At 45.0% G+C, this 13,673-nt stretch overlaps 1 protein-coding gene across 5 annotated transcripts in view; it reads right to left on the reverse strand.

Moving 5' to 3' along the window:
• The window catches only part of NFATC1 (nuclear factor of activated T cells 1), a 115,149-nt gene that overhangs the window by 20,655 nt on the left and 80,821 nt on the right, over window positions 1-13,673 (reverse strand). For 2 of the 5 annotated variants that reach the window (XM_052802133.1, XM_052802217.1), the window contains exon 9: window positions 12,102-12,788. In XM_052802133.1, coding sequence (XP_052658093.1) covers window positions 12,102-12,788 — 687 coding nt within the window. Of the gene's footprint in view, window positions 1-12,101; window positions 12,789-13,673 lie in introns of those variants that run through there. The other 3 variants (XM_052802300.1, XM_052802385.1, XM_052802463.1) reach the window with 3 other exon arrangements.

A 13,673-nucleotide genomic window follows, 5' to 3' on the forward strand; every position in this document is an offset into this window, starting at 1 on the left:
ATGAACTTTTACAAATCCCCCTCTGCCTTGTCAAAGGCTGATCACTTCTACTCCTTCTAGCAGTGTTTTTTCTGGGTAATTTCTAATTGGGGATGAGCCAATGGATAATATTTTCTGATTTTTCTCATTTTTACTGAATGTCCTGTTACACTGCAAGAGAAGTGTTAAAACTGAGATGAAAATTTCTCACTAAGTTCAGGTGACGTGACTGTATTTACTCAAAGACCACTCCCCCCCCCCCCCTTCTTTTCTACCACATTTCTGAGTTTTTTGGGGGCTCCTTACAGGAGCTCTCTCCACCCAGTGGTAACACCGAAGCCCTTTCCTCGCTCCTTAGAGAACTTGGCAATAGAACATGGAACTAACTCCCAGGGTTATTTGAGGGTCCTGCCCCGATGGACCTGGGCCCCCAAAACCTCCGACCTCCACACAGTGCAGCCATCTCCCTGCAGATCAATACAGACAAACAGACTGACTCGAGCTTACTGCTCAGATACACTCTCTCCTCTGATATACCTAAGTTTAATGAGCACATTGCTCATTTCATCATCTCCTCTCATTTTTCTCTGTACTTTAATTATTTTGGGGCGAAGTGAGGTATTCTTTAGATACACTTTTCCATGGCAGTCAAATCCTGGGCTATTAGTACTCATTTGTACCATTTCGGTTTTAAACAAACCCCTCTCTCTCACACCCACACTCACCCTTTCCCCTCTTCTTCCAAAATTCATCTTTGCTCATCTTTTTTTTATGCGGATGTTATATTTAACCTTCCTCTCATTTCTCTTTTTCTCAAGCCTTCTTTCACTCTAATTACGCCACCAGCTAGTTTCACAGCCATACTCTAAGTCTGAAACTTTAAAATGCTTGCTAACCCTGCTACAGCATCATGAGAAAGCTTCTATTTTTTTTTTTTTTCAGTACGTTTCCCAAATAGAATAAATGCATATACACACAGGCACTTGCTTGTACTTGTCACGAAGGGCCCCGATCGCTCAACTGCGCTGAATCTTTGCTGGGGAGCAGCCCCACGCAGAGCCCCTGCTTCAACTGGGGGTCCTGGAGTCCTGTCACACAGATCTGACTCTGCCAGCAAGTATGCACCAACTCAGCGGAGGGTAGCAGCTATCTCTGGACTTGAAAACTAGCTACTAAAATAGCGCAAGAAGATGCTTTCAATTTAGCACGTCCTTCCGGCAAACCTTTCCTTGACTTCAGCGCTGCTGGCTCCTCTTTACGACTTTAGTTTACCATTGAAATAGTGTGAAATATCTGGGATATTGGATTGCAAAAAGGTAAGTCTAAACCCTCTGCAAAGGAGATGGTCACCTTTATCTTGACAATGCTGGCTGTATGCCCAATAGGGCAGAAACCAGCAGTTTGTCTGGCAAAAATGGAGGTTTGCAGGTTCCTACCGAGTGGTGATCCAACACAGTATGTCCAATTGTGAGTCTTTGGTTTGAACAGACTGTAGTGGTGCTTGTCTGGCCTGTAAAGGTCCAGCCCGGGTTTCTGGAAACAGTGGGAGAATTCCTGGAAAGTTCTCTGAAGCAGCCACTGCTGCCGTGTTTGTCCGCTGATGCAAAAAAGCGTAGTCTCCCTGTGGTTGATGGCACTTTCTGCCCTGGAACCAGTTTTGCTTCTTTTTCTTTTGCAATGAGGTGTTTCCTCATCCCAACCTACTCTCTATGTGGAAGAAAAAATAAACAAAAATCCCTGAGAACTCTTTGAAAGTGGACCGGAGTAGAGCAGCCATCTCCATCGCTCCCTTTCAAAGAGACCTCGTGCAGTGCCTGGGTGAGGTCCATCTAGCCAGAACTTGGACTCATTATATCTTTCTGCAAAACCTGAATTTGCATTGCATCAATTCTAGCAATTTCAGGAAGTTCTAGCCTTTGACTGCTGCGGCCCAAGGGACAGCTCTGTATCATTTCGCACAACGGTTAACATTAATGAATTGGGGAAAATTCTCAGAAGAAAGAAAACAAACAAGAGTGTGCGTAATTGAAAAAATCAGGACCAGTTCTCTGCCAACCTCTTTCTATATGACAATTTCACACATAAGCATTTTAGATTGAGAAGAACATTTGAACCTCCCAGTACTACTGACCCAGAGACATATTACTATAAGGAGAAGATGCCTGGAGAAGTTGTTAATGGCTCATGCAGATGCTCCGAGGTGAAAGCCCTCAAGTGAATAGCTGAGTCCAAGCGCAGCCTGGAACTTGGTGGAAGGCAGAGTTATCACGGGGGAAAAAAAGCCAACTAACAGTGAAGAGATCATCTTTACCAGTTGCTTCAGTCTTCCAAAAGAATAGCTGGATAGCAAAAGCTCAGATGGCTGAGAAACATTCAGCAGCAGCGACAACTGCAGCTCAGAGGCACGCAGCAGCGTGGAGACAGATTTCAGAGCTGCAACGGGCATTTCAGTTCAGAAACGAACTGTGCACAACAGAAGGTCCACAGGATGGACTTCTCCACCTGACCTCACGTTTCTAAAAGGTTTTACTCAACAGGCACCTGCAGGATTTTCAGAGCAGTCAGTCATGAGTAGAAGAGACTTACATCACTCTTGCCCACCACAACTCCAAAGAAGCAAAAGAATTAGTATACCAAGTCTTACAGCTCGTTACACTTAAGTCTGTGTATGTGCGCACACATATATATGCGTGCGCACATACTTTATGTGTGTATGGGTTTGCATATACCGGATAGAAATAAAAGTTAAATATTCTTCAGTTTTGTATTTTTGGAGGCTTGTGAGCCAAAATAGCATTTTTTTCTACTTCTTAAGTAATTTGCAGAAGATTTTGCTTATGAGCTGGCAATGAAACATGTATTTTCCCTGAAGCACTAGAAAAAGAACTGAATGCTGCTCCCAGGGAATCAAAACTGATTCGCAGTATCTACTGCAATACGTATTCTGTAACCCCAAAGATATCACAGGAGTTATGAAATGGAAGAAATCTTTAGCCCTAGCTCCCGCAGAAATCTAACGTCAAGAGCAATCTGGACAGCACAGACATGAAGAGTCAAATCTTGTCTTCTGCACTTTCATATGGCTGCAGAAGGGCCAAAATTAAGTAGAAAAATCATGCTTTAGTTGTGCAAAGACAAGGCAAGTGAGGGATGTTCTTCTGCACACATGATGCTTGGATAACATGAGCTATAACTATCTAAGGACTAAAGAATTTAATCCACTAATTACGGACTTTGATAGCACGTAGCATTGCTTTTCAAGACTGTTCAAGTGCTCGTATTGCAATTCATGTGCTCAGGGACTGTACAGCTTGGGAATTTTGACACCCTTGCAGCACCACCTCACTTCGCTTTCTGGTATTTGTCTTGCAGTAGGCTTCAAAGTGTGCAAATGCAGAAGACCTACCGACAAAGAGAAGCCTATAAAGCAGGCAGAGGGCTGGTCCAGCTCCCTGGATCGCAGACAAACCCAGCCAGGCTGGCCAACGAGGAACAGGACCACGGTTTTCCTACTGCGTTTCTTACTCACCGATCGTTTCCAGGTATTTTCAACGCCCAGAATTTGCAGGCTTCCTCAGTGACAGAGGAGGAGGGGAACATTTTGAGGGTCTGCTTTTTTTCACAGGCTTCCTCCCAGCCCGGAGATAAGCCTGTTGCGGAAAGCCTGTGCCCCCTTTGGTTGCAATCAGCATTAGCTCCTCGGAGAGGAGGAAAGACCAGGAGCCAGGTTATCAGGCAGCCCGCTCTCGACGGCGATGGTCAAGCTGCTATCAGACCCATGACCGAGCCCCACAGTTGTCCGGCAGACGCAGACGAAATGATCAACTAAGCCGCGCAGAAATCTGCTAGAAATGACTCCTTCTCTCTCCCTGTCTATCAGCGACCGGATTTCAATGAATGCAGCTATTATGCGTTTTAACTACCAGCCATACGCTTGGTCCCGTTCCCAACGAACCCAAAGGGAACGGTGTTATTGACTTAAGTGGGAGCAGAGGCAGGCCCTTCGCCGCTCTGTGATCTTGCAACACTACAGCTCGCTAGCGCTTAGCCAAGAGCACCGTACGTGAAGCCGGGGAGTTCACCCATGAGAGCCCTTCCTCTGACACGTATGTGTTTGCTGGGCTGAGCCGGCGGCTTGCTTCAGCCCAGCTCTGCCGAGATGCAGCAGGGGTCTGCGTGCGATACTCCGCTCCCGGGCGAAGAGGGGTTTTCTACAACTTCCCCGGCAGTGTTTTGCCAGAATGGGTTCAGGACACGAGAGCGCAGAGGCCGTACACGAGCCACGAGGCCACACCTGACCAGCTAACGCCGCGCGGCTCGGCAGCAATGTTTCAAATAAACAGCGTATTCCTAAAGTGAATTGCATCGGAACAAAGCTTTCTCATGAAGCTTGTGCTTCTGCAAGCCACATATTTTCCTTGGCACTCCTCCAGGCTTAAAAGCAGATGTAAATGTTACCAAGGCTCAGATACAGCAACTTCTTCTCCCCCGATCGCCAAGGAAAACTTAAGAGAAAATAACCCACAAAACCTTTACCATTTGAAACAGCAATGCCATTACTATGGAAATAGGAGAGCAAATCAGGCATGGGAGCGAGAAGCAACTTCTTCCCCAGCTAACGGCACAGCCGCTGAGCAGGGCTGCAGCGTGAAGCTGGCTCTTAGCTGAAAAGAGGGGGTGCGACGCGGCTTCAGCTGAACACTTAACGACTGAAAATATTTAACGCGAAGGTGCGTGCACAGATGCACATCAAGCAAACGCTGGGTTTTCAACGCTAAAAATACTCTTGAGTATCAAAACATTGCAAAGCACTGCCTGCTGCTTTCTGCAAGCTTTCCCATCGCTTGGCCGGCCTCCTGCTCCCTCCGCCAGTGCCTGCCATCACCGAACGAGGGTGGAGGCACTCAGGACTTCTCTGAAGGGACCGGACTCTGCCGTGAAAGCCTGGGAGTCGAGGAGCTCCCTGGAAATCTAAGTGCTGGAGTTAGAAGAAAGCACAGGTCGCTGCTGGGTTTCACAGCTAAGAGGCGGGCAGGTCTCCTCCGTGGGCAACCGCACGGCCGGGACTGGAGAAAACCAGGAGTGACACCTAGTCTGGTCAGCTGCTCTTCTGGGGGCTTTCCTCCGGTGGGCCTCCAGGGAGACCCGATTCAGCAAACCCGCTAGAAACAGCAAAACCCGATCCCGTGGGTGTGCGGTTTCGTGTAACAGGATATCCCTCAAACCCAGACGTGCGAGTCCACCGAAGGTCTGACTCGAACGCATTACTTCAGTCCTCCCTTACTCATCGCGTACGACCCAAGCCCCAAATGTTAACGACTCAGCATGTTTTATCACAGTAGCGTGTACACTTTCAATCATCATTAGAGACGAGGAGGGTCTAGGCTCAGGCACCTCGCCAGATTAAGTAAAACTTTCCATGAGGAAAGCTATTTGTTTTCTCCCAGAGCTGCGAGGCTTGGCCAAGAGGGAGGGAGGGAAAAGCTCGCCCAAGCCAGACCGAAGTGTAGACAGTGTTACTGGACTTTGCAGACTACCTGCGTGTTGTTCTAATGACATCTGGACTACTGGAAATCACCGAGTGCACTCAGGAGTTTTCAAAGGCATAATTGTGGCAGCAGCAGACTCAACTTAATGCCTCGAGAGCCAATTGCTTTAATCATGAAGCTGAGATGTATGAAAAAGGATACATTTCAGCAAAAGAATAATTCTGTCTGCTATGGTTCCTGTTCAAATAAACTATATCACCAAACCACGTGCATTTGAAGAATATGGAGGAGTGAAAAAAAGAACATATGGTTTAGCGGCAAAAAACTTTCATATATACTGTATAGGAGATATATGGACTTGTCAGACATCTAACAGTTCAACACTGTAAGCAATTCATGGGAATGACATTAGCAATAGCTCATATTACATCCAGGAGTTACAGCTTTTACTGCAAAAGTTATTTTTAAAAGAGCCATGTTTAAAATGAAATGGCTGGCAGGGCTGCAGCTTTCAGTAACACTTTACCTGTGGTTTTGCCACTTTTACATACTTATTGGGGGCTTAATGCTCCCAATTTACCTTTTCAGAGTAAAATAAAAGTTGCAATGAGTGCATTCATTGGCACGGTGCTATAAAACTCACAGCTGTGCAAAGACAATCACAAGAACAAAAGCCTCCTTGTTTTAAAAAAGATGATGATGTGGTTCTGATACTTTCTGTTAGCCACATATCTAAACATCAGATACCTTCGTTTATGGCCAATGTATTTTCATCTTACTACACAAAGATTTATAGACCCGATCAAGTCAAGATCAGGATAGAGACCTTTATGAAAGCGTCCGTGTGGAGAGGAGGAGGCTGAATTAATATACAAAACTTCAGACAAGAGATCTGCCTTTCAGATACTGTTATTTCAGTTCTGGCTCCTACAGAGGACTCAGGGTGTTCTGGAAAACAGTTTTTTCAGCGGCGGGTGGAACCCTGGCCCCGCTGCCAGCAATGGGTGCGTGCTGCCGATTTTAATGTGGCTGGGACTGCATCTCAAAAGTTGAGGTTACAACCCAGGCAAAGCTCAAAGAAGCCAAGATCTTCTTCAGCGTCAGTACTCAAGCAATAAAGAATCCTCCAGGATGCTGCTTTGCTTTCAATTAAAACCTGCTTTTGTAAAGGTGGTGCGTTAATACAACAAATGGGATCACAGCGTGTACAATCCACCTTGAAATCTGCCGAGAACATAAGTCATACATTTTTTCCTGTTGGTACCAATGTGTTTCCCGCTTGCTTTTTCGAAATAGCTTCATATTTGTCTGTAATGAAAACTACTTTCTTTGATGTTTCTAACGGCAGGAAATAATTTCACAACTGAGTGTCATTCTGCTGCAGGTAAAAAATGTAATAGCTTGTGGGAGTGCCAGTTACAACCTGAAAAATGTTTCTTGGCATTAGCATGCCTAATTGAACTCTCTCCAGCCTGGCGAAATAAAAGATTTGGAGCTCAGTTCTGTGTTCCACCCAGGCTACGCTAGGTCCAGGAAAGGGAAATGGGGATAAGGAAGGTGATTTCAAGTCACCTTTAGCATCTCCTGTTGTGAGCCTGGCCAGTTCCCAGCTGCCTCAACATCCTGAAAGCTGTGTGAACTTACACTCCTCTGGCTCGGGGTTTCTTCTACCCCTAAGAAAAGCAGTTAAAATTTGGCAAAATTACCTGAGCTGCCCTGGTCAACAGAAAAGAAGCAGGATCAGCAGCTTTTGACCCAAGTCCTAGTTAGAGGGCTGGAGAGAGGAGCACATTCAAAAGTGAGATACTAATTAGGTACATTTTCACATCCTCTTGAGAGAACGACTGGTTCAAGGGACCAGGAAGCGTTCTCATCGCTTGTAGCCTCCCCAAACCAGCCATTTCTTCAGGCAATGCTAATTCCACTTCACGCCTCAAAGGGCTGTACAGCCCATTAGACTCATCTATCCCCGAATAAAATGTTTTCTCTTAAAATCAATTACTGCATGGACTCGTACTGAAGAGGTCCCTCAAGCCTGCCTGTCTAAGGACGTTCCATGAGCTCCGCCACCCCAGCACCCCACACTGCTCCCACGTTAGGTGTGGAAGGGGAACGTCACGTCACCTTGGCTGCCCAGGGCAGGCACAGGCAGGTGGAAGCAGCGTTAGCCCTGGTGTGGTCTGCCAGGGTGCCCCAGCACCCTGCAGGCTGCTGCAAGAGCTTCTGGTGGGGAGGACAGGAGACAACCCCTCTCCCGCTGCCAGGGACCACGGGCTGCCGCAGAGGACCAAAACCAGCCATAAATGCCACAGTTCAACCGCTTTTCATCAAACCTTGCCGTGAAAGCAGCAAAGGGAGTCAGCCATAATCTTTGTTAGGAGGCTGAACTCAGAATTACTTGAACGCATGCTGGTATACAAGCCAGACACCTTTCAATATCAAGAGCATAGCCATAATATATCAGGTATCACTTTACGGGCCGAGTTTTAAATACGTTCTACATGTTGAATCATATATTCACATACTGAAATGGACAGCACGTTTAATGAGTAGCCCAGGTGGCTACTGTAGATTTTGATTTAAAACAAGATTGCCAAGACCGAAACTTATTTGCCAAAATGGAAGTCTCTTCGGGTGCTCCCTTTATATCACTTCAGCTGCCCACCATTACCAAAGCAGAAAAATGTCATATACAGGATATATATTTATATAAACTCACTGACTGTTTTTTTCCATCTATATTCTGCAGTATAGATGGTCTATATTTGGAGATACTCCAGACCAAAAGGAATGAATATTGCTTTGATCCCTTAAGCTGAAACCAAAAAATTTCTGTTTATAGCTGGTCCAAGATTGCTATACGTATATTAGATACATAAATCAAACCTCCCCAAAGTGGTAAACAAGCAACCAAAATTTTATGAAATATAACCTGGCATAACCAGTTAGATACTTTATTTGTCCGGTAGCCCCATAAGTATGTTAGATGTCTATACCTCACACTTCATAAGTACTTTCAGGTAAAACTGAAGGTATTAAATAGGTACAAGACACTGTGAAGATACACTTTTTTAATGGAGTGATGCTTTGAGAATTTAATTTTTAATGTCATTAAAATATTTCATTACTTCTAAATTACTTCAGGGATGAGGGAAAGAGTTGGTATACTGAAGAGCAGCAGGCAAGGAAAGCAGTCAAATACATCTGACCTCTCTCTGGCTTTCATATTGTTCACAGGTGCAAAGATTGAAAAAATACTGAAAAAAAAGTGTAAATCATGCTGCATGAAGGGATCTGAACTGAATCAGTGAGACAACAAATTATAAAGAGGTAGACCAGCAATCTATTTAAAAAAAAAGAGTAACTGTCCTTACTCACAGGTATGATTTGATATTCTGGTTTTCAGAATACGGTCATAAAGCACAGCTATCCCACCCACAACAAGGAAAACACTTAAAGATGGATATGATACTATCAAGAAACAATGGCGATGGCTTAAAAGCTCCTATTCCACAAAAAAATTCAAGCACGTGAAAAATGAGTTGCTCCTGTTCGGCAGGAGCCACTCTGCAAAACCCATTCTCCCTTATTCCACAGTTATGGCCAGAGGTCTGAATGAATCGGCACCAGGCACAAAGGCATTGCCTGTGTGGAGCGCTTTGCCTTTTCAGTGCCGATCTCGGTGAAGAGCACCTACTGGGACACCAGGAGCAATTACTGGTGGTTTCCAGGCAGTCACCGCAGCGGCCAAACTGCCCTTTGAGCCAGGGCAGCCCAGATGTCATCCTTCCGTAACTAATAGGTGAGCACAAGCAGGGGATTTTTTTTTTACTGAGACGGGACGAGTTGATTAGATAGTTGCTGGGGAGGATAAGATGACATCAGATGTGGCTTCAAGTCCCACTTACTCTGGCCTATGGGTGGGCTGCTGCCACCCAGAGCGATCCCGCTGCACTCCCTGACCCACAGCAACAGGATTCCTGCCCCTCTCGCGGGCTGGACCCGGCTACCGGACCCGGGGGATGTGGTTCCGTGAGCTGTCCCAGTGGAAAACTACGTGGGTTTTGCTATTTTTGGCAGGTTATTTTTCCATTAGCCTGCTCTGCCGCTCCATAATCAATCGATGTGACTCAAAGGAAGCAGCAAGAGCATGTGGCTAAGGGCAAGATGGATCAAGGCCACCCTTTCCATGGGAGCCTGCAGTTACATCAGATTAAATGTCATGTGAAACCAGTCTCTGCACCGGTGGTGGTAAGGTTGCCTCCACGAAATGCATATAGCAGAGACCTAAAGAGGCTTCCAGCCTGACTCACAGCTTTGTGCTCCTGTGCTGTGTGTTTTGAGGCACGCTGGGGCTCGGCACGGTTTGAACAGAGGGTCTTGGCCAGCACCCGTCCCACAAGACGTGCTTCCTGCCCTGAGCCCTTCTGCTGCATACTCTCTCGACTGCCCAAATACTGAGACATGTAAGACGACAGTAGTAGTCCACTCCTGATTTCTACAAGTCCACTTTCTGATTTCAGCACAGAACATAGAGTGGATGACCTTTTCTTCAGGCAGTGAGATAAGGCAGAGATTGGAAAAGGCAGCTCCATCAGCGTGACCCCTGAGACAAACCTGAGTATCAGTGTAGACACAGAAAAGGGACTTCTTCTCGTTACCATTTCTGATTACCACCCTTAGAGGGAACTGGTGGTGGTTAATTTTTTGGAACTGCGTAAGTTAATTTTTTTCTATTATATATTGTTACCATGACTGTTATGTCTACGAATTCTTTCTTGGTCTATAGTTCTTGTGGTCAGCCACAGAAGGATTCTGATAGCCTGTTGGATGCCAAAGGGAAGTATATTTGGGTCTGGCTGGCTGAAGAGATCTTCAAAGTCAACTTTAAGTATCAGCGCAGATGTACATGGTGGCTTCTACAATTACTTCTGATTATCTGTCAGAGGACTGGTGTGTGTCTGTGTCCAGAAGAGGGGACGGAAGAGAGACAGGGGTAAAGACTAAACCACTAATGCTTTGTCAGGGAGAATGAGCATTGCTGAAAAAACTAAAAATCTCTCTCTCAGACCACGTGGTTCCTCTGTTCCTCCAGGAGAAACCTGAAGTAGATATGGCTGAGGAGCTTCACCCTTCACCCCTGAGCCACAGTCCCATCTCTCCAGCAGAGACCAGCCAAAGGCAGCTTTCAAAGTGCTGTCAGAGAAGTCGTTGCTGGATTTTGGAGAGGTAAGGCAGAGAGGTAAGGCAGAAAGATTGCCCGTCTCTTATGCTTTTCTAGTAAGACAGCTATAGACTAGGTTTAGATTTCATCTGTATTCTCCTCCTTCCATAGATAACTTCTGGCTTCTCTCAAAACCCAAATTTGGGCATGGCTTTTTGTTTTGGTTTGTGTATGTTTCTGGGTTGGTTTGTTGAAATTTTGCTCCTTACAGCATAGATATGTGGTAAAAATGCACACTATATGAAGAAAACCTTGTCACAAAAGATGTGTTGTGCAAAACTTTAGTGAACTGAACTAATTAGGAAAAATTCCTTAGACCTGTCTATCATGTAACCAATAATAACTTCTGTTAAGAAAAATAATTTTCCTGGGGTTGAAAAGCAAAAGGCTGCTACTCAAGCTCCAAAACATTCATTTGTAATCCTAATTCAGTGAGTATCACGCTGTTTAAAATAGAATGACTAAATGTCCTTTTTTTAAAAACAGTGCAGTGAATTGTCTTTAAATTCTCCCTGAAAGACAATCACATTCAGATGTTCCTTGGCACCAATTAGTTTCAATGCAGCCGTTTCAAAGGCATTTCTTCTTCAAATAGCATGGTATGTTATATAAAGTTATGTGGCTATTGGAAAGGAACTCACGTACTGCATTAAGGTGAGGGTCCAGAATACTACTGGGATACTTAGCAGCAAGTGCTAAATCACAGTTCAGTGAGGTCACATAATCAAATTCCAGATTATCCCTTTTATTACGTTCAACTAATAAATCTTTGGAAACTAGAGTCTGACAAGTTCATCACAGCATTTTAACTTTTCAGTGGTGCGTGTAGAATACATATACATATAGAATCTTACAAAAGCAAAAAAAAAACCAAACCCAAACCGGCAGCAAGTCCGCAATAAGAAAGGAAGAAAAATTAGTTTTAATGTCAGATGCCACCAGACTGAAAAGTTACGCTGAAAGATGTGCCTCCATTTTTAATTTGAACCTTCTCAACTGAAGTAGAGCAGTTTATCATTTAGTTCCAGTGAAGAGATTTGCACATCAGACGCTTCACTGCATTATGGATGGGGCAATGTTAAATATGTTTTCACTGCAGTTCCACAGGTCACTGGCATGGGCATAAGCCAAGACCATACGGTTAAGATTATTGCAACATAGCTATCGGTCATGCAGCTAGCTCTACGGTAACTATCAGCATTTAACGCTTAGGTAATACGGTTTCATTATTGCAAACGAAATTAAAGAGCCCTTTCCCGTATAAAGACAACCCAAGCAACAGTCCGCACCATTCCACCAGGCTGTTAATTGAACTTCTTTCCACCGGGATTCAAAAGGAGGAGAGGGTTAAGGGAACTCACTGATATAGCAACATGGTTGAACGCAAACCTACGCTGCGGAAGACTTACCATCATCCAGGTACATCTGGTCCAATTCCTCAGGTTCTCGCTTGATCGTTACAGGAATAGGGGCCAAATTATGATTACTTTCCTCATGCAACTCTGGCAATGACAGTGGTTGGGTTGTTGGAGACTCATTTCTGTGAACCTTCGGCAGTTGCTGCTGCTGTTGACCCATTATGGATGAGTGAGTTGGACTGCAGGACTGCAAATAGGTTGGCTCTTGGGTAACAGATGGAACTGGAGAAGAGGGACTGTTGGGATAGAGTGTTTGTTGATAACCAAGGGGACAGCTACTGCTCAGATGTTGACTCACCTGCGGCTGCAGCATGATGTGAGATGATTGCTCGGGGGAGCTTGGGTGCACAACTATAGACCTTGGCACTTCCTGGATGGTGGGGACACCTCCAGCGGGCTGCTGAAGTCCGAGGTGACTGTGGCCCGGGTTGGGGATGCACTTGTAAGGAGAGGACGAAAGGTCGTGCAGCTTGGGGCTTGCGTTGGGAGAGGGTGACATCACGGCGTTTCTCTGCTGACAGGAGGCAAAGCCAGCCACGAGGCACGAACCAGGATCAGGGGGCATCATGATCTGCTGGCTGTAGTACGGTTTAGAGAGAGGGCTTAAGCCTTGGTTCATTGGTCCACAGGTTTGAGCAGGCTCATAGTCATCTGTGGGTTCTGTTTTTATAATTGGAACTGTTAAAAGAAAAAAGTTTTAAATAAACATGAGTTGCGTATTGGTATGATCAAGTTGGCTTGTGGCTAGGATACCCTTTGCAAAACAAACAACGGCTTGAATAAGACTCTGTGTGTCTTTTGCCTAGTTCTCCCACCCTATAAAAAAAAAATGAATGAGTCATCAGCACAAGAAAGTCACAGCTGGTTCTAATATTGAAAAGGACTATTTTCTTTGGACTCTCCTCCAGCACTAATGTGCTATAAAAATCTATTTGCAAATAGCTGTGTTTCAGTGGAAGCTTTGGACCCAAGGGCTCCATGGATTTGTAGTAATCAAAGCAAGAATTTTAACTTGGATATACTACTGCATTTCTACGGCTACCGATGGCCCATTTGATAAATGTCTGCACATTCGGTAAACTGGAGCATAATAAGGTGGAGATGGGGCTCTCAGAGTTCAGTGAAAGTAAAATTGCAAAGATACATGACAAACTACTATGTACAAGAAGTTTTCAATTACGAGGGTATTTTTGAAAGAGTAGGATTTGATTTATTTAGTTTTTACATGATTGCGTTTAATCTTACTAACCAGCCAATGGGTGTAAAATATTCAATAAGCTGCATCCAACTCTCGGTGATTCTAAGTTGGATCCAAACTGCTAACGCCAGCTCCGAACAAATGTTAACTCAGTCTCTGGCTACCAAGAAAAACTGACTCCCGTTCTAGACCTCTGCTTGCTCTACCCATTGTCCCGAAAGAAGGTCTAATTGAGCTGTCAAACCATGTCTCCAAATCTCACCAGCACGTGGACAGAATGACTGTCTATGAGCATCAAGTCAGTCATGACAAATGTAGAGCTGCTTTCTCAAATCAGAGAAGAGATCCTTCCTCAAATCAAAGTG

This window comes from Harpia harpyja, chromosome 1 (assembly GCF_026419915.1).
Source record: "Harpia harpyja isolate bHarHar1 chromosome 1, bHarHar1 primary haplotype, whole genome shotgun sequence".
Classification (NCBI taxonomy): domain Eukaryota; kingdom Metazoa; phylum Chordata; class Aves; order Accipitriformes; family Accipitridae; genus Harpia; species Harpia harpyja.